Genomic DNA, 24,503 nt, shown 5'->3' with positions numbered 1-24,503 from the left:
TCTCCTCTTTCTTCTTTTCTCTCTCTCTCTTTCTTCTTTTAAGATATACTGGAGCCAAAGCAACCTTTAGAAAGAACAAAGCTGGAAGCATCACACTCAGTGATTTTAAACTCTATTACAAAGCTATAGTAATTAAAACAGACACATAAATCAATGAAATGGAATAGAGAGCCCTGAAATAAATCCACACATATATATGGTCAATAAAGTTGTGACCAAGGAGCTAAGAATATACAATGGGGAAAGGATAGTCTCTTCAATAAATGGTGCTGAGAAAATTTGACAGCCACATGCAAAATAATGAAAATGGATCACTAACTTACACCATAAACCAAAGTTAACGCAAAAGGGATTAGACTTAAACATAAGGGTTAAAACTATAAAACTCCTAGAATACAACATAGGCGGTAAGCTCCTTAACATAGGTCTCAGAGATGATTGTTTTAAATCTGACACCAAAAGCAAAGTTAAGAAAAGCAAAAATTAAAAAAGGGGACTACAAACAAAAAGCTTCTGTACAGAGAAGGAAACCAACAAGAAAATGAAAAGGCAACATACTGAATGGGACAAAATATTTGCAAATCATAAATCTGATAAGGGGCTAATACCCAAAATATATGAAGAGCTCATAGAACTCAACAGTAACACACACCACACACACACACACACAACACAATCTGATTTTATTTTTATTTTTTTAATTTTTTAAAAATATATTTTATTGATTTCTTACAGATAGAGAGTTAGAAACATCGATGAGAGAGAAACATCGATCAGCTGCCTCCTGCACACTCCCTATTGGGTATGTGCCTGCAACCAAGGTACATGCCCTTGACCGGAATCGAACCTGGGACCCTTGAGTCCATAGGCCGACGCTCTATCCATTGAGCCAAACCAGTTAGGGCAATCTGATTTTAAAATGGACAAAAGATCTGAATAAACATTTTTCTAAAGAAAGACTTACAGATGTCCAACATCACTAACCATCGGTAACCATTTGCATTTGGAAATGCAAATCAAAACAACAAGGAGAGCCCTGCTGGCGTGGCTCAGTGGTTGAACATCAACCTATGAACCAGGAGGTCATGATTCGATTCCAATCAGGGGACATGCCCAGTTGAGGGCTCCGGCCCCAGTAGGCATCTGATCAATGATTCCCTCTCATCATTGATGTTTCTCTCTCTCTCTCCCTCTCCCTTCTTTTCTGAAATCAATAAAAAAATAAATAAAACAAAACAACAGCCCATCCCCACCACGCTTGGTCTCCTGACCCAGCTTTGCTTTATAGCACTGATCACAAGAAACGAATACACTCCACATTCACTTATGTGTGCATTGTCTGTGTCCCCCTTCCAGGGAGGGACTCTGGCTCACTGCTACATTCCCAAAGCCTGGCACATAGCAAGTAGGTGCTTAACAAATATTTGTTCATTGACTGATTTCACCTATTGCCTCATCCCCTCACTGTATTGCCTTGGGTCAATCACTCCTCTCGTCATTTGGCAGGTAAGTTGGAGGCTGGCCTCACTCACATGTTCATTAGTTGGCCATCTGTCAGGGGGGCGAAGGGGTTAACTGGGCCACCTGTCTCTCATCCTCCAGCAGGTTGGCCCAGGTGGTCACAGGGGTTCAAGGGCAGCAAGCGGGCACGCTCCAAAAGCTCAAATGCTTTCAGGTTTCTGCTGCTGTCATTTGCTACTGTCCCATTAACCAAAGCACATCAAATGACTTTAGCCCCGGGGTTATGGAAAAGCAGTGGCCTTTGATTCTAAAAGATGGGTGGGTTTAGATGGATGGAGATTGAGGGCAAGGACATTTCAGATGATATAGGATCAAAGTGTGTGGAGGGTAAAAGTATTATTAGTAATAATTATAACAACATAGGTCACTATCATTTTCTGAGCTTTATCATGCACCAGACTGAGTTACTGGTAAATGTTTTAAAAGCATTATCTCATTTTATCCTCACAATCATCCGGAAAGCTAGGGTCTATTTTCATTCCAATTTTATAGAAAAGGAAAACAAGGCCTAGAGAAAGGTTGTTTAGATACAACACCAAAACTACAATCCATAAAAGAATTTATAAACTAAGCTTCACGAAAATTTAAAATTCATTCAGAAGAAAGAGAATGAAAACACAAGCTACAGATTAGGAGAAAAATCTTTGCACGGTATGTATCACATAAAAGGATTATACCCAAAATATATAAAGAACTCTCCAATAATAAGGAAACACTCAATAATAAGAAAAAAACAACCACTCACTAAAAAAAGGCAGAAGCTTTGAACAGACACTTCACTAAAAATCTATGGTTTGCAGATAAACACATGAAAAAATGCTCAACATCATTAGACTTAGGGACATGCGAATTAAAACCATAACGCAATATTATCATACACCTATTAGAATGGGTAAAATTAAATAAAACACAAAAATGATCATAGAAATTTTTGGTGGATAAAAACTCTCATACACTGTTGGTGGAAATGTAAAATGATGCAACCACTATTTAAAACCATTTTGCAGTTCCTTGAAAAGGTAACATATACCTAGCATATGATCCAGCCATTCCACTCATAGGTATTTTTCCAAGAGAAAAGATATACTTGTCCATACAAAGACTTATATATGAATGTTCATAGCACCCTTATTTGAAGTAGCCAAAATTTGGGGGGGAAAAATGACCAACAGGAGCATGAAGCAACACATTGCAGTGCATCCACACAATGGAATAATATTTGGCAATAAAAAGAAATGAATTACTGATGCACCAGCATGGATGAATCTCACGGTAATTATGCTGAATGAAAGAAGTCAGATCCCATCCCCCCAAAAAGTACATATTATACAAAAGAACACATATTATATTGTTTCATTTATAGAAAATGCAAAGTAATTAATAGTGACTGAAAGCAGATCATGGCTGAATGGGATGGAGTTGAATAGAGGGATTACCAAGGGTCCTAAGAAAACTTTTTTTTTAAACATCTTTATTGATTTCAGAGAGAGAGAGAGATAGAAACATCAATGATGAGAGAGAATCATTGATCGGCTGCCTCCTGCATGCCCCCTCCTGGGGATCGAGCCCACAACCTGGCGCGTGCCCTGTCAGGGAATCGAACCTTGACCTCCTTGTTTAGAGGTTGATGTTTAACCACTGAGCCACGCCAGCCAGGCCTAAGAAAACTTTTAAGGGTGATGGAAACATTCATTCTTGGTTGTAGTCATGGTTTTATGGGGGTATCCATATAGCAAAACTTACCCAATTGTATACATTTTTTGATAAGTTTTACATTTATCTTTTTCAATTACAGTTTACATTCAATATTATTCTGTACCAAATTGTACACTTTAAATGTGTGTAGTTTATTATGTGCCAATCATACCTCAATAAAGCTCTTTAAAAAATAAAGAAAGAATATCCCTGGCGGGTTTGGCTCAGTGGATAGAGCGTCGGCCTACGGACTGAAGGGTCCCAGGTTCGATTCCGGTCAAGGGCATGTACCTTGGTTGCAGGCACAGCCCCAGTGGGGAGTGTTCAGGAAAGCAGCTGACCGTTGTTTCTCTCTCATTGATGTTTCTGACTCTCAATCCCTCTCCCTTCCTCTCTGTAAAAAATCAATAAAATATATTTTAAAAAAAGAAAAAGAATAACTTTAGGGACTTAACCTGGCACAGAATATAGGGTAGGCTGGAGAGTGAGTGCCCTAATTGTTTATTGCTGTGTAACAAAAGACCCCAAAATGAATGCTCTGCCTGGGTAGCTCAGTTGGTTAGAGCGTCATGCTAATACACCAAGGTTGTGGGTTCGATAGCCCAGTTAGGGCACATACAAGAATAAACCAATGAATGCATAAATACATGGAACAACAAATCCATGTTTCATCAATGTTTCTCTCTCTCTCCACCCCCCTTCCTCTCTCTCTCTCTCTCAAACTCAATTTAAAAAGACCCAAAAATATAATGCCTTAAAAGGACAATAGTTTTGTTATATTTCACAATTTTGTGGATCAGAAATTTGGGCTGGCTCAGCTGAGCGATGCCCCATGACACCAACCTGGTGGTATTCAGGCTGGATGGTCTGGAGGTCCCAACATGCCTTCATTCCCAGGCCTGGCACCTTGGCGGGGATGGCTTGGAGGCCAAGCCCAATGCATCCCTTTCCCTCTCTAGGTAGACTCAGCGACTCTCCATGTGACTGAACATGGTGGTTCAGTCTATAGGAGATCAAGGTGGAAGCTGCTAGTTTTCTTACAGGCTGAGCCCGGAACTGGCATAGCATCTCTTCTGTCACATTCTGTCAAAGTAAACCCAGCAAGCCCAGACTCTAGGGTAGAGGCAAGAGACCCCGCTTCTCAGTGAAAGTCCTGGGACTGGGAAGAGGCTGAGTTAAAAGAGCCAAGGCCAGGCAGAAAACATAACGGGTCCGAAGCAGTTGAGTTTGGAAGTATATGGGAGGTGGGCAGGGCTGTGTGTAATAATAATGGAATAGACTTGGGACAGAGCAGAGAGGTCCTCGGCCGTCAGGTTACCAGGGGTGGGCAAACTTTTTGACTCGAGGGCCACAATGGGTTCTTAAACTGGACCGGAGGGCCGGAACAAAAGCATGGATGGAGTGTTTGTGTGAACTAATATAAATTCAAAGTAAACATCATTACGTACTGTCTTTTTTTTTTTTTTTTTTAGTTTTATTCATTTCAAACGGGCGGAATCCGGCCCGCGGGCCGTAGTTTGCCCACGGCTGGGTTAAACAGTTTGAGTTCACCTTTTTTAGGTAAGAGGAAGCTATTGAAGTCTAGAGCAGGTGGAATGAGTGAGGGTCAAATCAAGGTCAGGCTGAAACAGGGATAACTTGAATGGCATAGAATCTTCCAGCGACAACATCAGAGAGCATTTGGAATAAGAAGCTGTTCAGTCTTAACAGTATGCACTGATTTATATATCTCGATTTTCTGCTATTTTTATTTTAAGAACAACTTTTATAGTTTTTGCCTCCTCATTATAAAAGACATACTTGTTCCATTTAAGAAAACCGAAGCTAAGAGCTTAGCTAAAACACTGTGGGCGACAGGCGGCCACAGTGGGGTCTTGAGGTGAGACTGACAGGTGAGATTACAACTCTCTATTATGGATGGGAAGGAAGATGTAAATGAGTGTGTGAGATGCGAAGGTTCAGTGAAAGGTAGTGATTAGGCAATGACAACGTTCAATGGGTGGGCAGGCAGTTTGGGAAAACAGTCTGTTGATTATGCTGAGTAAGGATAATTTTAAAGAGAAAGAAGAAACAACAACAACAGAAAGCTAAGCCCTGGTGGGGTAGCTCAGTTGGTTACAGCATCATCCAGATATGCCAAGATTGTGGGATGTGATCTCTGGTCAGGGCACATACAAGAAGCAACCAATGAATGCTTAAATAAGTGGAGCAACAAATATATGTTTCTCTCTCTCTAAAAATCAATCCATAAAAAATGTATTTAAAATAAACCTAGACCCTAGCTGGTTTGGCTCAGTGGATAGAGCATCGGCATGCGGACTGAAGGGTCCCACGTTCCATTCTGGTCAAGGGCACATGCCAGAGTTGTGGGGCTCGATCCCCAGTGGGGGGCGTACAGGAGGCAGCCAATCAATGATTCTGTCTCACCATTGATGTTTCTCTCTCCTTTCCTCTCTGAAATCAATAAAAATATATTTTAAAAAAACACCCCCAAAACCCAGAAAGCTAATTAGATGTGTGCTTGACATATGATTGGTACTATACTAAGCCTGTACAGTTAGTAGCTCATTTGACCCTGATGGGCTAGGTACTTGTATCAGTCATATTATATGCATGGGAAATCCAAGGCACAGAGAAGTTAAGTAACTTGCTCGAGGTCACTCAGTTAAGAGTGATGAAACTGGGATATAAGCCTAGCTGAACTCGGAACAACTTTTAACTACAAGTAAAGCTGGATGTTGACTTTTAGCTTTCATATGTGCAATTCAAGTTTCCCTACTGTTGTTTCTAAAGATCTAGGTGGCTAGCGCTTATACTTTATCATCTAACATGCTGCTATTCTGACTTCTGGGAGGTGGAAAGCACCTGACACACTACTGTTAATGATTCCAAGGCCAGCGTTAGGGCAGAGTCAAGAGTTGGCCCCAGTGTAGAACTCTATCCCCCCTCAACTGGCAGGATGATGCAGACAATGATTCAACGGTTGCCTATTAGGCTGGTACCCACCCATCCTCATGGTTCAAAATACTAATTGTGATGTAATATTTGTTGAACGTTTTCAAAAATACTTGGTGAGTTATGCTTTAAATATTTATATGAATGCACTGGAGGATGATGGTGAAGGTGCAGTTTTGACATCAAAACAAGCAGGTGCATCAGATATTTAATTAAAGATCAGTTGAAAAAAGCAGATGCAGTCACTCTGATGGAAGTATGGTCTAATCCCCAACCCCAGGTCTGAGAACAGCAGGGCCTACTGTCATCTTTGGAAACAAAATGTGGTTACAGATGAATTGGAGAAAGAATGCAAATTTACTGCCTACATAATTTCAGGGCTGGTTTCTTTTAAAAGGTGGTTATTATTAAAATACAAAATGATTTATGTTCAGGATTTGGGGAGGTATATGAACTCCCTTTCTCACATTAACTTGCAGAGAGAAAACTGGAAGGCTGCCTGCTCCTCCCTTGCTAAGAAAGGGTGTTTATTAGCTAGGATGCAATGAAAATTTTAATACTATTTTATAGCAGGGGACTCTCTCTGGCCTTTCATCTGGATATATGGCTTTTGTTCCTCTCGTGGATAAGGCTAATTAGAGTCTAATCCTAATTTGTTATTTATCACGATACAGTATTTTTAAAAAATCTTAACTGTATTTCTGTACAATTAGGATTAAATTACTGGCTTTAAAGAGTTCCCTCTTTCCTACCGATGGTACATTAAGTCAATGGAAATTAGGAATGTGCTAATTTAACAATTTATACCACAGCCCTGTTTCCTGGCAATGTTTATCAATTTAAGAAAGGAAATATATTTGATAAAATCAAAACCTTTCTTCCCTCAACCCCCCTACTCCTTTTTTCTTTTCTTTTTGGCTTATTCTGAGCAATTGTCCCCAGGAAATTAACCCACCAACCGCTGTCAAGTCTGATTCCTCTTTCTGGAGTTACAGCCTTCCTGCCCCTCCATGATGTCTCAGCTGACTTCTCATCTCATATCCGCTATCCACTTGCAAGGTATTTTAGAGTTAGGATCTGCAGGATTGCTCAACACCATCCCACCCCCAGCTCCACCCATCATCTTTAAATTTTTTAAATAAACCTTTTAGATGCTGGTGGGTGGGGCCAACCACCAGGGAGACAGCAGGTCTGGCCCATCCTTTTTCTGACCCTCTGGGGCCATCTTCCTTCTGGCAATTCTCTTTCCCCCATCTGTTTTCCTCCTTTTTTTTTTTTTTTTAAATGAGGGGGGGGGTATTAAAAACAATCAAAGAAAGGAAAAGAAACCAACCCCCCAAATACATCCAACACCTCTGAAGCAAGGCCAGTGTGGTAGAAAATTCTATAGCCGCGTGTAGAGTCGTATGTGACTGTGTGCATGTTTACACGCAGGTCTCAAACTATGAAACGAAGAAACTCATAAAGGCAACAAATGGTAGCAGGAGACGCTTACTTCTATTTCATTGGCAAACAAGGAGCTGTTTTGTTTTTCCAGTTTTATTGAGATATAATTGGCATGTTTTGCTTTTATTTGAGAGTAATTGCTGCACTCCCTACATATTTCAGTCAATGTTCACTGAGCTCCGATTGACTCCAGGTGTTGAGGACAGCGCTCCTGAGGGCAGCTGAGGACTTGGCCCTTCCCAGTGGGGCTGCCAGGCTCAGGACAGCACTTGGGGCCACAGTGGCCTTGTCCCCTTAGGGGTAGGGAGGTGTTTCTGCACTATGGAATGTTCAGCACATTTATCCAGCTGGGTCGATTTAAGGGCTTTTTCCAAGCTGATCTTTCCCTGTAAAACTCCTCGAATTCTGGTGAGCAAATTTAGAGAAGCTGGGGATATTTACCTGGCTGTGTGTTTTTTTTTTTCATCTTTATAACCCAGACATGGTTATTCAGAGTGGACACTGTTTTTTTCTTTCATTTTATTGAAATATAATTGACATACCGTGACCTGCACAGATCTTAAATGTCAGATGGACAAGTTTTGACAAATGTAGACACCCATATATTTTTATAGATATCACTACCCCAAGGTTCCCTCATCCCCGCCCTCCCAGTCAATACACCCCCACCACCACGGATACTTTTCTTATCTCTATGGCTTAGATTTGCCTGTTCTCTAATTTCCTGTAAATGGAATCACATAGTATGTACGCTTGTGTTTGGCAGCTTTCTCCTAACGTGATGTTTTTGAGACTCATCCAGGTTATTGCCTGTACAAGTAGGACCCAACATGTCACTAACAGCTTGACAGTGTTTAGACCCGGACAACTGTTCGGCCCATTGGCCATCAGACCAGATACCCTCTAAATCCTGACATGTGGTCCTATCTGCTCTCCCAAGTCAGTCTCTTTCCAGGGCCAAGCAAGTTCCTCTTCCAGAACCCGCCCAGGCAGCCTGGGGCACCACCCAGATGGCCCAGGGGCCATCACCCCGGCAGCCTCCCCGGAACAGCTGCCCTCTGCCCCACACCCCTCATTAAAACTCAAAGGAAACTGGCCCCTCCGGAGATCAGAATTCAGGTTCGTTTAATTCCACCCATCCAACTGCACACAACGGCAAGTGCCGATCACAGATATGCAGTCCTTAAGAAAATGTTAAAAAATAATTCAAAAAAAAAAAAAAAAGGTGGGGGAAAAATCCTAGATCTCACGGGCAGTGGATATCAGCTTCTGTTGAACCAGGATTCCGAATGAAATCTTTTCCTTTCTTTTATTTTTTTAAATAAACGGAAGAGTCCTTCTCCGCTCCTCGCTCGGAAGGTTTCAAAGGTCGTCACACTGAAGCCTGGGGGCGTTCGTCTCCCCAGCGGCCTGGAGAAGGGAGGAGGTTGGAGGGAGGAGGGAGGGAGCACACAAAAGCGAGCCATGCAGAGAGGGCTAATGTTTCCTGTTTGCCTGGAACCCCCTCCCCTGTGTCCCCTCCCCCAGCCCCCTCCCAGCACTCGGGCGGAAGTGAGTTTGCTCCTTTGGAGATTAAAAGGATTCCGAATTCCGATCAGTCCCAATAACCAGCGAACTAAGAGGAGGAGGAGGAGGAGGAGGAGGAAGAGACGGCAAAGCAGAGAAAGAGGGGGGCTCGCACGCGCGTGCACGCCCGCAGCCCGAATTGGGGGAGTTGTGCAAAGCCCCAGGAGGTCAGGGCGCGCGGCGTGAGCAAAGCCCGGTAGGCGCAGCGCGGCCGGGGCCACCCTAGTCTTGCACGGCGACTCGTTTCTGAAAGATGACGCTGGCCGGCGGCGTTGGCCACGCGGCTCCCGAGCTCACCGCGCTGGGCCGTTGCCGGTTCCACTGATTCCTGCGCGCCCCAGAGGAGGCTCCGTCCCCGCGGCTTGGGATCGGAGGGGGGACTGAGGCGAGGGCGAAATGGCCCGATGACAAAGGAAATGTGATCCCCCTTCGCTGCCAAGGTTTCAGAGAGGACGGACGTGAGGAGGAGGAGGGGCGCGGGGCGCGCGCGGAGCTCGGATAGCATTGCACGACGGCTCGCGCGGAGCGGGCAGCGGGTACATCTAATATCTTCCTGCCGATGAATAATTCAGGACGGCCCGCGGGGACCTGCGGCCCCGCGCTGCAGCGCGGCTAAACCGGAGGGGAAGGAGCGCGCGGGAGGCGCCCAGGCCGGGCGAGGCGGGGCACGAGGGCCCGGGGCCGCGTGGGGCGCGCGTGCGTGTTAAGCGCCGGCAGCCGCGGCCGGGCCAGGCAGGCGCGCGGGAGACTCGAGGCGCGTGGGACGCGCGTGCGTACTACCACACGCGGGCGGCCGCGGCCGGGCCCCTACGACCTGCAGCTGCTGCGGGGCCGACAGTCCTGCAGGGGAGCCCGCGCCCGGCCGTGCGCAAGCCCGAGCGCGGCACGCCGGGCCACCCAGGAGTCCCTGGCCGCCGCGTCATGCGGTGGGGCGGCCGGCGTCGCGCGGGGGGACACGGGCTTGGCGTCGCGCCGCTCCCGCCTTTACTAGTTTGGGGGAGCCATTCTCTCCCAAGAAGAGACTAACTAAATTAATTTAAAGAAAAGCAACGCACCAAATACTCGTCGAACCAAATTTTGCTACTCCCGCCCGGACTGGGATTGCACAGCGGACTCTACTTTGGAGGACTTCCCTCCGCGAGCGAGAAGCCAAGCTCCAGCTGCTCCAGGGAGTCCTCTGACCTCCCTGCCCCCGCTCTCCCCTCGCGAGTCGGGACTTGTTCCGGCGCTCCCGCTTTGGAAGGCACGCAGCCCCCACGTCCTCCGGGGAGAATCTGTGTGGCCTCTGGATAGTGGCATTTAATGCCCGCAGCGTCGGGAGTGGCAGCGCGCGGACCGGACGCGGCGAGGCCAAGAGGGCCGCGCCGCTCTGGTGCGGGCTCCTGGATTGCAGACCTAATCGATGCATTTTTCTGAGTGAGTCGGCGGCTCCCCACCCACCTCGTCGGCGCTCTCCTCTCCTCCTCTTCCTCTCTGGTCTCCTCCCTCCTCCGGCCTGGTTGCAAATGGCTTCGTTCCCTGAGACCGACTTCCAGATCTGCCTGCTGTGCAAGGAGATGTGCGGCTCGCCAGCGCCGCTCTCCTCCAACTCGTCTGCGTCGTCGTCGTCCTCGCAGACGTCCACGTCGTCGGGGGGGGGGGGGGGGGGGCCCCCCGGGCCGCGGCGCGCCGCCTGCACGTCCTGCCCTGCCTGCACGCCTTCTGCCGCCCGTGCCTCGAGGCGCACCGGCTGCCTACGGCCGGCGGCGGCGCGCCGGGAGAGTCACTCAAACTGCTTTGCCCTGTCTGCGACCAGAAAGTCGTGCTGGCCGAGGCGACGGGCATGGACGCGCTACCCTCGTCCGCCTTCCTGCTCAGCAACCTGCTCGACGCCGTGGTGGCCACGGCCGACGAGCCGCCGCCCAAGAACGGGCGTGCCGGCACCCCGGCGGGTGCGGACGGCCACAGCAACCACCGGCACCACGCGCACCACGCGCACCCGCGCGCGTCCGCCTCGGCCCCGGCGCTCCCGAAGGCGCCTCCGCTGCCGCCCGCGCTTCTACGCTCCTGCGCCGGGGAGGACCCGCCGCGTCTCCGTCGGCGCTTTTGCTGCGCCGGACTCACGTCTGCACTCTTGTTGACGAGGGTAACGCTCGGCCTCGTCCGCAGCTCCTCGACTGCCAAGAGCACTCCTGCGCGATAACTTGGCGTCCGGAGCGGCACAGGGGGGTGCACCTCCACCAAGGATCACCTACATATCGATCGAGGCGGCCCGCCGGGGGCCACCGCCGCCGCCCGCCCCCGCAGCGCAGCAGCTCGGGCTCGGGGCGCCCTTTCAGCGGCCCCGCCCTTCTCCATCATCTCGGTCTTCCCCGAGCCGCCTCGGCTTCTGCCAGCACCACGACGACGAGGTGAGTGCATGGCGAATTCCGAGGGGGCTTCCCCGGGGCGCGGGTTCGGCGCGCGTGTGTGTTTCCATCGGGGAGGCCTCGCGAAGGGCCGCGCGCGGGACGGTCCCACAGCGGTGAGTGGTTGGGTGGGGGGTGGTGGTGGTGGGGGGTGTCTTCTCCTTTCGGGATGTCTTGTTTTCCCTTTGGCTACATGGTGGTCCTCGCTTACATAGTAGTAGGGCTATGCATGTGTCCGAAAACGTGGATCCCCACATGTGGAGTTACCCCTTTTCCTCCTCTCATTTCCCGTGTGACCAAACGTGGCAACCGTTTTCTCTAACGAGGCATGAGCGGGGAAGAGAGAGGTGGGTGTCAGTGTAGACCTGGTTTCCTAGTGCGAGGGTTTCCGCCGCCCCCGTTCCCGAGGACACCCCCCCCCTTTTTTTATGGATTTGATTTCCTTATTTGTTTGACAAGGCGTGCGTGCTATTGTTTTAAGTAAGACCCGAGATGGCAGAGCATGTGCTGTGTGTCCGTGGAGATGTGGTTTCCTTGTGCGGGAACTCCTAGAGGCCTCCCAACGTGCCGAGGGCTCTCTTTTAGCTTCTCTGCTCCTTTTTCATAAAATTCATAGATGGTTGCTTTTAAGTAGGGCATGAGCCAGGAGGAGGTGGCTGTGTGGGTGAGGAGTGAGTGTGCCTGTGCAGACCTGGTTTCCACGTACGCGTTTCTGAGGGAGGTCTCTGTTTTTTGTTGGGGACACGGTGGCAGCCCCCTCTCCTTGTGCTGTATCTGAGAGCATCTGGATCTTTGAGGACCGAGGGGCCCGCGTCCAAAGCGCCCCTCTTCCCCGCTGTTGTTTTCCCCGCACTGGAGAAAACGTGTCCTGGTGCCTGAACCTGCCCTCATGCCCTTCGGTCGTCGGCCCAGGTTTGCGCCTAGAGAAGCAGAATTGGGGGACTGTCCCCATTGCCCTCTCCCAGCTGGAAGTCCCTTGGGCCGCTCCAGCTTTGATTCCTACTGGAACCGGATTGAGGGGGGCTCGACTCCTCTTGGGGGAAAAAACACACAAAAAACGGACCCAGCTGCACGCGGCTAGAACCTGAGGGTTTGCAACGTCCGAGGGCTGCACTGCAGTCTTTGGGCTTCATTTCTCTGTTTTGGCTGTTAAATGAAAGCCTTATTGCTTATTTTTCACATCGTGTGACACCGTCCACTCCCCCGAACCATTAGAGCAAAGGGCCGAAAGCGTTGAGCAGCAGGCTCTGTAGAGATGGTCGGTAACTTACGCTGTGCGTACTTGCTAAAGTCTTTGCCTTGGACCTACGTAGAGCAGGAGACAGCAAAGGCTTAAAAATCGTAGAGGGAGTTGCTGCCTGCGAGTTGGAGTGGGCGTGCTGGTACCGAGCTGGGCAGAGGCTTGCAAAGCGCAGCCTTTTCCTCTCCTAACCTGTTATTTGGGGAGGAAGGCGGAGCTATTGCCTGATGTCCTTAAGCCGGCTTCTCCTAGTGGGAAAAAGTTGAAATTCTAATCTACTTGTTGTAGGTGCCTCCCTTTATTAAAGGTTTTCTTCTAGGTTTGAAGCTGGGGAACAGTTATTCTTGCCCTTTGTTTTTAAGCTTTGAATGGACTCACCTTTAAAGTTTTCTACACATTCACGGGTGAATGTTTCCAGTATGTTCTTGCGTCACTTTCAGAAAAATGATTGAGCTAAATATCAATCCGAATCTCAGGAATGGAAAGGTGTGGAGATTAGGGAGAACTGGGGGTCGGGGGAAGTGTGCAGGGAAGAGGGCAACTTGAATCCACCGTTGTTTTCCCCCTGGGATGCGTGTTGATTGGACCCTCCTTCCCAGCAGTTGATTTTAAATGTCAGGTTTTATTTATATTCCCAGTTAAAGATCCACATACGATTTATTTGGGCTAAAACAGTGGATGCTTAGTGTCACCAGACTTGTAAAAGGTTTATGCACTTTTTAAATTATAAAACCGTTCAGATGAGGTGGGAGAGTGTAAAATTCGAAGTGACTGCTCCCCCCACCCTGGGAGGTACCTGAATGCCCTGAAAATTCACTGTTTAACATGTGCTCTACACTAGGTTAAAATTGTTTGGCAAAAGTGTTAAGATACTGCATTGTTAAACTAAAGGTCCTTTAAAAACATGAAACTTTTCAGTTTTGAGCAAAATCAACCTCCCACTTTTCTGTTTTTCATTACCAAAAAATTGGACATTAATTTTTAGACCTTTTTTTCTCTGGATTTAGAATGCTAGGAAATTTGAGTTTAAAGATGGCAAACCAGTGCTGTGAATAGAGGAGTAAAGTGACACCATGTTCATATAAGGGGTCCGACGCCCATGGCCTAAATTCTTCCTTTCCTTCTAAGCAAGTGATGGGTAACAGTTTTAAAATATTGTTCCATTGAAAAGTCATGCTTTTGACTGGCAGAGAGCATGGGGGCACTCTTGGAGGATGGCTGTCCTCTATTTGATGGTGACGGACTGAACACCCAAACCCCAGGTATTTGACTGTATGCACAACCTACCTTGATTTTTAAAATGTGCTGCTTTGCTGAGTTGCCTCCTGTGACAACAGGCTCCATTAAATAATTCAGGGTGCTCTTGCCTTATGGTGACTGATGCCACCTGACCTTGGGAAGGAGGGTTGACGCCTGGCTTTTGTTCTTTAATTTTAGGGAGGGTACCTCCGACAGTTGGCCCCTCAGGGGTGTGGGAGGCTTTTCTCAAGCACCCCCCTACCCCAGCGCAAGGGCTCCTCTGGATTGGCCAAGTTGTTTTGAGCGCTTGATTCAAAATAACTTTAAAATCTAACACGGGAGGGCGTTGGGGTTTCCAACAAAGTTGTAAGAATTGCTTGCTCCCAGGTATTTGGCTCAAAAAAAAAAAAAAAGAGTTTGGGTTTTCCCCTAGTTGTATATCTCGATGGTCAGTCCAAAAGGCGGAAGGCCTGCAGGCCCTGCGGCCCCGTGGACATCCAGGCCTGGAACTGGGCCGCGTTCCCAAAGAGGCCCCCAGGGTAGCCTGGCTGTGGGCTGTGGGCTGTGGGCCTGCGCCTCCGCCAGCCTGGAGCCCCCAACCCACCTCAGCTCTGGTGACGCTGCTGGCCTTGTGGCCGCTCCTCACCCCTCGGACACCCGAGATAAAGGGTCTGCAAGGGTTCACACGTGTTTGGGGTGGGGGAGAAGAGTGGCAGGGAGTTAAGTGGGACTTGGGTAACCAGCCACTCCCCAGTTGCCCTTTAATGCTGTGTTATTGGCACTTAGGATGCGAGCCCTTTGCTGACTTGGAGGCGACACTGGAGCAAAAATCTAGGGGGACCAGGGTGTGTGTGTTGTGTGTTAAAGGGCTGGGTGTCAGGACTCTGTAAATGGTGGGAAGCTGAATGTGGTCTAAATGTGTTCCGGTTTCCAGGAAGGCCCTGTCACTAGCGGTGTGTGTGTGTGTGTGTGTGTGTGTGTGTGTGTGTGTGTGTGTGTGACCGGGGTGACACGCTTGCGTCTTAGCTAAGACAAGCATTGTAGCCCATCTCATCAAAGATGGCAATGTTGCTTCCAGTTAGGCAGGCCAAGTGTGGGGTTTTCCTGAGTCCCCTGGATGGAAAATGGGGTGCAGATGTTTACCCACTTAATATCCAGTCCCCTCTTTGGGTTAAAAAAAACAACAACAACTTGGAAAGATGTAAGTTTTAGAATTCCAATCAGATAAGACCCTGGATATTGAATGATTTAGACTTAGGGACTATCTTTCCCTGGGAAACCACTTCAAAAATCAGCCTCAAACCACTTTGAGGAAGGCAGGTTTGCTGCCTAAAGTAGTTGGATGTGGAATAAATTCTTGTTTTGTGTCTTATTTGGAATAAGTCACTGTGAAGTGGGGATTATACCAGTGTTGGCACCAATATACGTATTTTTAAAATTTCTTTATTGATTAAGTTATTACATATGTGTCCTTATCCCCACATTACCCTCCCATCCCCCCTACGCATGCCCTCAAATATACGTATTTTTTAATTGTGTATTCACAGTGCCTAAGCTTTTTCAGGCACGCATACCCAGTGTTGTCTTTAAATTATGTGTCGGCTGTGTAACTTATAAAACCTATACCAAAAGACTTTGTGTGAGAACAAGAGAAAAAGCCAATGTAAGTGCGAATTCTAGTATTTCTGCCCCACATTTTTGACCTGCTGTATGTATAGGAATTAGGTGGACATGTCTGCTTAATGCATACATCTGACCCATTTGCCAGGAAACCAAACTTTTCATAACTTGGAAATAAATTCGAGGTTGCTGCTTTGAATTGCGTTCAGCAGGTTTGTAGGTGGAAGCCTGTGGAGTGAAGAAAATATATGGAAGAGAAATGTTATTGATTTCTTAGTTTCTTATCCTTGAAGGCATTCTGTTTGTGGGCTTTTAAAAAGTCAACGTTTGAGCTGGGGAATGTGCCCCTGTAGTTCAATTAAGTGCATAGGGAATGATCTTATCAGAGTGGGCCTTGCTGAATTTGGCAAACCTTCGCTAGTGAGGTTGCCTTGCAGGCAGGTATATCCCCGAGCCATGAAGTGTGCCGGTAATACCTGAGAGAGATTGCCGATTGCCAGTGGCATCAGCACTGCCTTGGGGAACCTTTTGTGACTTTTCCCTCTTACAGAGTAAACTACATTGGTTTTCAGGTTGCATAGACTTCCTTTGGGTCTGCAGGATTTTTATTTCTAGTGCTAGGAATAATATATATTTTGGAAACCATGAAGATACTTTAGGAAGAAAACAGAACAGGCACTTTCTCCCAGACTTCAGTTCTTCATTTGATATTACTATATGCTGTTTAGGATTCAAGTTAAGTAGTTGTATGTGGAACAAAGAAGTCTGGAAGTCTGGAAAGTGTTTGCAGATTGAGTAAAATTTCCTTTTTCCACCAGAGTTCTTCCTCCCATTTTAGCTATTTACACTGAAATCAGCATTTAAAATGTATAGTTTCTTAAAGCACTACTTTAAAACAACGGAAGCAACTTTCTCTTCCTATGTAAAATTTTGGAGCGTAGCTGTTTCACTTTTTGTTTGAATTTCTAAAACTTGGCCTATATAGGGAGTTAGCTTTTGGGCGAAAGCTATGAATTTAGGTGAAGTGGTTAAAATTTATCCTCTCCAAATTTTACTTCCTCTGGTGCTAACTTAAAAGTCACATGGTTTGCTTAATATCTTACCATTTCTCCATCCAGTTACTCACACAAGGCCAGATTTATTTTAGATGTATTATTCTTAGTGAATAAAGGACCACTTTGTTGTCATTCTTCATGACACTTTTAAGCAAAAGGTTGAGATGAATTCTACCATGCAGGCGGTTTTCAAAGTGTAGTGTTCCCTCTCCACTCGCCCATAGCCCATAACACTGACAGAGAGTTAAAGGCTTGGCTCACGAAAGGCTGTTTTTGCCATCTCTGTTATTTTGGAAGAGCAAGAGGAAGATGGATAAAGAATTACAGTTGCCTAAAGGGAGCAAGCAAGAAACCACCCATTGCAGCCCACTCGGTTCCCCCTTCTCTTGACCTTTCAAGCACTGTGACTTGCAAGAGGAAGCTTGATCCATCTTTCCTCTTAAGTTGATGCGACCTCATGCTTGTTCACTACTAAATTATTCTTCTCCCTTTGAGGTTTTGTCTCCACTTACACGCGGAGTTGACTGAAAGCAGATTGACTGTTTTGACTGACAAGACTCTGACTTAACAGAAAAATTGGGAGGGGTGGGGGCTGAGCAGTTTACATTTGGAACTATTTGATGTAAACCTTATTCCAGTGTAATTCCTTCCCGCTTCAGCTGCCATCTCCAGCTGCCCTCCTGTTTAGTGTGCTTGCAATGGGCGTTGAAGGTAGGCTGAAATGAAATGGGGGAAGACGCTAGCTCTTCCTGGGTCTCATCTCCCACTCAAATCCTATTTTGGGAAATCCATACTTATTATTTTTTTGTTGTTAATCCTCTCCCAAAGATATTTTCCCATCGAGTTTTAGAATTGAAGGGGGGCGGGGGAGAGAGAGAGAGGACATCGAGGAGAGACACACCGACTGGTTGCTCCCTTACCAGGGCTGGGGATCAAGCCTGCAACCGAGATACGTGCCCTTGACCAGAATCGAACCCGGGACCCTCCAGTCCGAAGGCCAAGGCTCTATCCACTGAGCCAAATCAGTTAGGGCGTGAAATCCATATTTAACCTGAAGTTATCAAGTCAGTATTTTGTTTTATCCTCCTTAATGTAGAATTTAAAAAAAAATTAATCCCAGACCCTTACCTGAGCATCAGTTCCCATCAAGTGAGTTTTTAGTTAATCTGTATAATGCTCCCAGTTTAATAATCACTAGGTACAACACCCTAAGGAAGTGTTAATTTTTAGTGATAAAGTTACTGCTTTCAGCATATTGAAGTTGTCAATTTTTGGAAGGGGAGACTTGGTTAAGAATATGAGGATAATTTTCAATTGTGAATATTTACCTGGACAGGCTCCTGCAGAATAGCACATGCTGTCCACATAAAGGGAATTGGAATGAAGCAGAGCAGTATACACAAAAGAGAATTAAGTGAGTCAGGGTTAGTAAGACTGAGGGCATCCCCTCATAGCTTGGCCACCCTGTGGATTTTGAGGCCCCTGAGTGGGCTTTGGAGCCTGAGCTGGTGAGGAACCCCTGGGAATGAGAGAGGAACCCCTGTGCCTTCCTAACATGTGTCAACAGCTGTATCCTTTAGTTGTTACTTCTGGAAAGCCTGGCCAGCCGTTTCCTTCTAGCCTTAACCATTTGCAGTTACAAATGTTCTTCTTGAAATGTCAGTGAGCTTGGGGAATATCTTTCATATTTTGACTAATTGGGGTAATTATAAAAATTCTATTATATAAAAAAACCCTGCACTTAGATTTTGTCGCTAAACATGGATCGGTTATGACTACTTCAGCACAGGTGTTTTAAAAATGAGAATTGGGAATAACTGGCATCAGCAGGCATAATTACGACGTGTTCGGACCATGTCTGTAAATTTTGGCCTGTGCCCTCTGTCTCTTTGAGATCAGTATCAGAGGGAGCTATTTTTCTCTCACTTGGGATCATCTACGTAGGCTTGTACTGAAGACACACACAAATGTGTGGTGTTAGCAGAAAAGGTAAAAAGTTTTAGTAGTGGTTGGAAAAAGGTTTTTGTGACGTTTCTTATTCAAGGTGTCTAGTTAGCTTTCCTCGAGCAACTCAGACAGTGTGATTCTAGGTTGCATTCTTGCTCTGCCTCAGTTTTCTCACTTGTAAAATGGCAGTGCCACCTCTCAGTGTTCTGCAGATTAGCGGTAACATGTCACAGCGGTGCCCCACAATAGAAGGCAATTGTAAACATTCATAATAGTTTTATTACTCAGCTACATATTAGGGTCTGGAAGCAGGCCCTACCCTTCCTTCTCCCCTTCTCTTTCCCTCAAAAGGGAGTGTTGTAGAAGAAAACTAATTTTCAGTGGTAGAAATTATGGCTGAGCTGTGCTGTTATCAGTTTACCACTATCTAAATCAGGCTGGGAACCTTTTTTCTGCCAAGGGCCATTTGGATATCTATACCATGAGGGCCATTCAAAATGATCAACTTACTGGTAAAAATTAGCCAGCTGTATTTGGTCAAACATTTAAATAGCTCACCCCTCATGCCTTGGCAGGGCCAGACCAAATAACTTAGTGGCCTTATACAGCCCACCGGGCGCCCCGCCTCTGATCTTAAATGGAAAGATAAGTAGTTCTTCCAGGTGATACAAGGTGTACTGGAGAAAAATGCATTAACCTCGTTTCACTTTAGAAAAACTGGGAGTAACTTTTGGTTTAGACCATTTTAGGGTTATAAGGCTCCGCAAACTGATGAGAAAAGTTGGGTGCAAGTGTATTTAGAGGCTGTGCCAGTGTCTTGAGCTTTTTTTTTTTTCTTTTTCAGACGGAAGGCCCGTTTACATTTTACATATGATGTGTTTGAGAACCATTAATCTTTGAAGCCATGATATTTTTTTCGCCTCCCAAAACTATAACATATCAAGGAAACAGATCAACTTGCTGAAGGGAACAGTCTGATTTCAGGGACTGAAATATTGTATAAGCTTTAATTTCACGGTATTATCAGGTGTGTGTGTGTGTGTGTGTGTGTGTGTGTGTGTGTTTGGGGGAGGCATCTGAAGAGGAAACACATTATTACACATTATTACAGGAAAGGCTTAAGTCACCACAGAAAAAAACTGCTACTCCACAAGCCAGGGATGGAGATCAGACTCTTTTCACATTGCTCTTTACTCACGATATTTGTCAAGGTTACTAGTATGTTATTGAAACTAGTCCTTAAACATTGGCTATTTAATATTAAATTTATTGCTTGATAATTTTTTTAGCTTCTTGTGTTTTATTTTCTTGATTTTTGATCTTTTCCAAGTTGTTAAGTAGAAAGTTAAATATCACCCATAATGGGCCATGACTACTATGTGTCTCATTCCAAAATTAACTTAATGTGTGAAGTGATTATCAGAACAATAATTTTGCAAGGGAAGAGGTCTGGAGTCTTAATGATCCTCTTGAAATTATAACTAAGTCTCAGAAGAGATCTCTGCAGTATCAGTGAGAAGAAGGATGCTTCTTCTACCAAGCAATTTATAATAGGCATGTTCTATTCTGGAGGCCACCTCCTGCCTCCCCCACCCCAAGATCCTGGCCTCAACACTTCAAAGCAAGCACTTTGGCATTAATGGGTATGGGCTCTTAGATCTGGCCTCTGCTGATGTTAGTGGATTTAAGGACTAGTTCCAGAAATATTTTGCCGGATTTTCAGTGGTGATTGATGCAAATTGGGTTTGATCTTCAGAAGATGCTCATATTGCTGCCATTTTATTCCTTTTGCCAGGAACAAAGGAGACTTCTTAATTTTCAAGCCAAAAATGGAATGCCCTTGAAAATACTAGGTTTTGAAAGTTGGACCTTTCACATTATTTAGATGGAAAGAGGAAATTTGGGGATGAGAAGGGGACACAGAAAACTGAAAAATGCTTGTAGCTTCTCAGTAGAAAGAGAAGAGCATGAGCTTTAGACTAAAAAGACCTGGATTTAAGGCCCAGCGTTGTCCTGAAGTGGCTGTGTGACCTTGGACAAGCCATTTAACCTCTTGATCTCTGACCTTTTCGATGGGAGCCCTAGGAATGGTTTCATAGTAGAGACCTATCCGTGGGGAGAGCTGTAATAATTTACATGAAGGTGCTTTGCAGGAGGTAGAATCCGAATTGTAATCATACAGCAGATGCACATGAATTGTGTAAATATCCTGGGAAAAAGTTTTGGCTTCAACTTTTCCTGGTAAAATTTCTTTTTCATGAAATTGAATACGCTGCTTAGCTTGGTTAAATATTTCCTGGTGGATGGCCAAGCCATATTTGATGTCACAAAATAATTTGGGCAGTTCCTCGTTGCTGATAAGAAGACTGATAGTCGAGTGCTCCCTGCTACAGATGTATGAGGGCAGCCTGCAACCTGTCCCCTACCTGGGCTTGTGGCCTGTCTGTTTGAGAAGACAACTGAAAGGGAGAGGTGAATGGAGAGGGGGGATTCTCACCTTCTCTGTGAGGCTGCTTTATGTGTCTTTTAAAAATGATCAGATGAAAGCAGTTCCCTGAAACTCAGGGAACAGAAGTTCTGAGGGGAAGATGAGTTTGGGCTGAAAGAAGAGGGGTTTCTTGGAGAATTGTGGAATTTAGGGCAAAGGTGTGTTGATAAGGCAGAGTGGTTTCCAGGAGCCTGGAGTGGATGGGTCCATCTCTGACCTTATTTTTCCTAATCCTTTCAACATCCCTCAGGAGAGTGTTAGGGTCACCTCCTCTTACCCCGCTCCTAGGGGGGTGGGAGGGATTACTGATATGTAGAGGAAATAATTGGTGTGCCCGGCAGGAGCCAGAGCCACAGCCACATTTATTTCTTTAATAGGTAATTTCTTTTTCTTTAATAGGTAATTTAATGTAAAGAATTGTTGACTGTTACAAGAACACTCGAGTATCTGGGAAGTAGCAACTGTGGGAAGCAGCTGCCATCCCGGGGTTGGGGGATCAAAAGGGAAGAGGTTGGGGTTATTAATACTGAAGAGGGTTCCTGTGGGTCTGGCCCCCTCGGGGTGGGGGTGGGGAGGCAGGACGAGAAAGCCGGTTCCTCCACTGAAATGACCCAGTGCTGCTGGGGTAAAGAAGTCTTGACGGGGTGTGACCCAGGAAGCAGTGGAGAAAAACCAAAATCTTTTCTCCCTTAGCACCCCCTGTTGGCTGAGTAACTGTGACCCCGCTGACCATGCAGAGGTGTGCTTTGCACAGTCTCAGTTCCCCCTCCCCCAGTCACAGAGGGAGGGGGCCGAAGGAGGATGGGTTTGAGGCTGAGCGATAACTCAGGGAGCAGCGTGGCTGGGGAAGATGGTATCCCATTTGGGCCACTGCTCCTCCTGCCAGCACGACCTGGCTTGATTCCATTGAAACTTTTCACGAAAATATGGGGGCGACCTCAGACGGATGAGAACCAGAATGGGTCCCAAGTTACTAGAAACAGCACTGCTAACTGTTTCTATCAATGGTCAGGCTCTACTAACCCAGCCTGCGGCAGCCTCTGCCACCCCTCTCCCGGCACCCAGCCCTCCCCAGTGGAGCTGTGTGCTTACCAAGAGAGATTGCTGTTTCTGCGTGTTGTACTTGCTCACCTAATTACACAGTTTAAGGAAAGATGAAATGAATGCAGGACATTGTAATTTCAATGAAAACAGGCCTGAATTTCTATGGAAACCGATTTGGTTAAAGTAGGAGGCACTGGGAATACAGGAGCAGGCAAAATAGCCCCAACTCCCTTTTCTCCTAACTGGTGTGGGGCTGAGGTCCCTGTCTTCCCTAATGGCTTGATTTGGTTCTGGCCCCGGAGTAGGGGCTGCTGCTGACCTACCGAGGGGACATCTGTGGGACATCTATGCAGGGCTGCCCGTGGACGACCATGGGTATCTCCCCCAGCCAGCACATTATGGCTATAATCTTGGGAGTGAGCTGGGGAGGCTGGGAACCGGCTGTAGGAAGCAGCTCCCCCTCCCTCTCCTCAGCCTTTAGGTGGCCAGCCGCCCTTCCCCCATCCCACCGAGCTTTGTCCTGCCTGCGGTTCAGAGGGAAGGCCTCGCTCCTGCTGGTTGGGCGTTTTTTTCTAATTTGTTTTTGTTTATGGAGGTATAGTTTTCATATTGTAAAATTCACCTTTGTTAAGGGTACAATTATGCACATTTTAACAAGAGTCCACAAGGCATAATTACGCCCACCCCACCCCAGCCTCAGCCAGCCACCTCTTACTACAATTTTGTCCTTTCTAGACTGTCATAGCGTGGACCCAAACGGTGCTCAGGTCTTTCTAGTTGGGGTGTGTGTGTTTGTTTTTTCAGTTGCCATAATGCATTCAAGAGTCATCCCTGTTGCCGTATCAGTAGTTCCCCCCTTTTTATTGCCGAGTAGTTTTCCATTGTGTGAATGTACCAAAGTTAACACATTCCCCAGTTGAGGGGCACTGGAGTTTCCTGTTGTTGTGTGTTTTTTTTTTGGCGACTGTGAATGTCTGTTTTAATGCGTGCGGTGCCTTGTGCAGTGGTGGTCAGTGACTCATGCAGTGGTGGTCAGTGACTCATGCTGGAGTCCCCGTTGAGCCTCACTTTCCTCATCCGCCTCGTTGGTAGGTAACATTCTCATTAGTACGCCTAGGGCTGACTTTTTTGTTTGAAAATCAAGTGAAGTATTTCCTGATGAAAATCTGCCATGTGCCCCGTGTATAAATGTAAGTGAAGAAATTTAAAACGAAGGAACTGACGTGGGGGCCTGTGCTTCAGGGGGTGGGTGGAAGCACCTGCTAGTCCCACTCCTTTATTTTAATAGTCTTCCAGAGAGATTGATTCCCCTTGGTTTGTTATATCTCCTTTGGTTTCGGTTGTTAGTTTTATCACCGCTTTCAGGGATTTAGAGGGATATTCGAAGAGGAAATTTTATTTCACCGATTTAATTAGATTTTAAAAAATATCACATGGGCTCTGGTTAGCTATGGACCAACCCAGTTATCTGGAGTTTTGAAGGGAATCTTGGCAAAGATGAGTGTGGATAGAAAAGGTTAGTTCAGGAAGAAAAGGGTTTTGTGTTAGGATTTATTTATGGTGACAAATGGCAAACAGTTTATGAAGGGTAGCAAAAATCCTCTCCTAGGCAAGAGATAACATAATGGTTACTTCAGGACAACCTTTGGGACTTGCCACAACAGCTACCAGTTTTTTTAAACCTTTTTCGTCCTTAAGTTTATTTATTGTGCAATAAATAGATGTGCCTCAGTGTCTAAAAACGGACATTATTACCTGCTTCTCATCTGTAGCATCTTTCTTTACTGTTGGTTATTGGTATCTAAATTTGTGTTGATTGTTCATTATGCACAAACGTTAATAACATGCAAATACATGCAAAGAGAGGCACTACCTATATTTGGGCATCTCAGACTGAAAGTTATGCCTCTAATGCAGAATAACTCTGAGAACAAACATTTCGCTTTTTCAAAAGGAGGGCCGGTGCTCACATTTGGTTTTCAGCATATTAGAGCGTTTTTTTCCTCTGTTGACTGTTTAGCATCTGCTGTACAACTGAGCACAGAATGTGTCTGAATTTTATGACAATCTGCCTAGTTCATCAGCGCCTATGTTTTCCAGCCCCATAAAGTTTTTTTTTTCCCAAGTTCCTTTTGTTTGCTTTCTAGGATGCAAAACCAATTTTCTTCTTTTCCACCAAAAAAAAAAAAAAAAGGGGGGAGGGTTGGGCGGGCAGGAACAGGTAATAAATGGGAATAAAATTAGAGAGCCGTGAGTAAGATCCAATTATGCAGATGTGGAGAGGTGGGCTAAAAACTAAC

The 24,503-nt window shown here is 46.2% G+C and overlaps 1 protein-coding gene across 1 annotated transcript in view; it reads left to right on the top strand.

Moving 5' to 3' along the window:
• The first annotated feature begins 10,665 nt into the window (after positions 1-10,665).
• Positions 10,666-24,503, top strand: part of TRIM71 (tripartite motif containing 71) — a 57,795-nt gene continuing 43,957 nt past the window's right edge. The window contains 5 exon segments of the mRNA XM_014454797.2: positions 10,666-10,832; positions 10,835-11,236; positions 11,239-11,400; positions 11,402-11,464; positions 11,466-11,573. Coding sequence (XP_014310283.1) covers positions 10,689-10,832; positions 10,835-11,236; positions 11,239-11,400; positions 11,402-11,464; positions 11,466-11,573 — 879 coding nt within the window. The 5' untranslated portion in view covers positions 10,666-10,688.

The sequence above is a fragment of the Myotis lucifugus genome, unplaced genomic scaffold (assembly GCF_000147115.1).
Source record: "Myotis lucifugus unplaced genomic scaffold, Myoluc2.0 scaffold_39, whole genome shotgun sequence".
Lineage (NCBI taxonomy): Eukaryota > Metazoa > Chordata > Mammalia > Chiroptera > Vespertilionidae > Myotis > Myotis lucifugus.
This window is presented reverse-complemented; position numbering and strand designations above follow the sequence as displayed.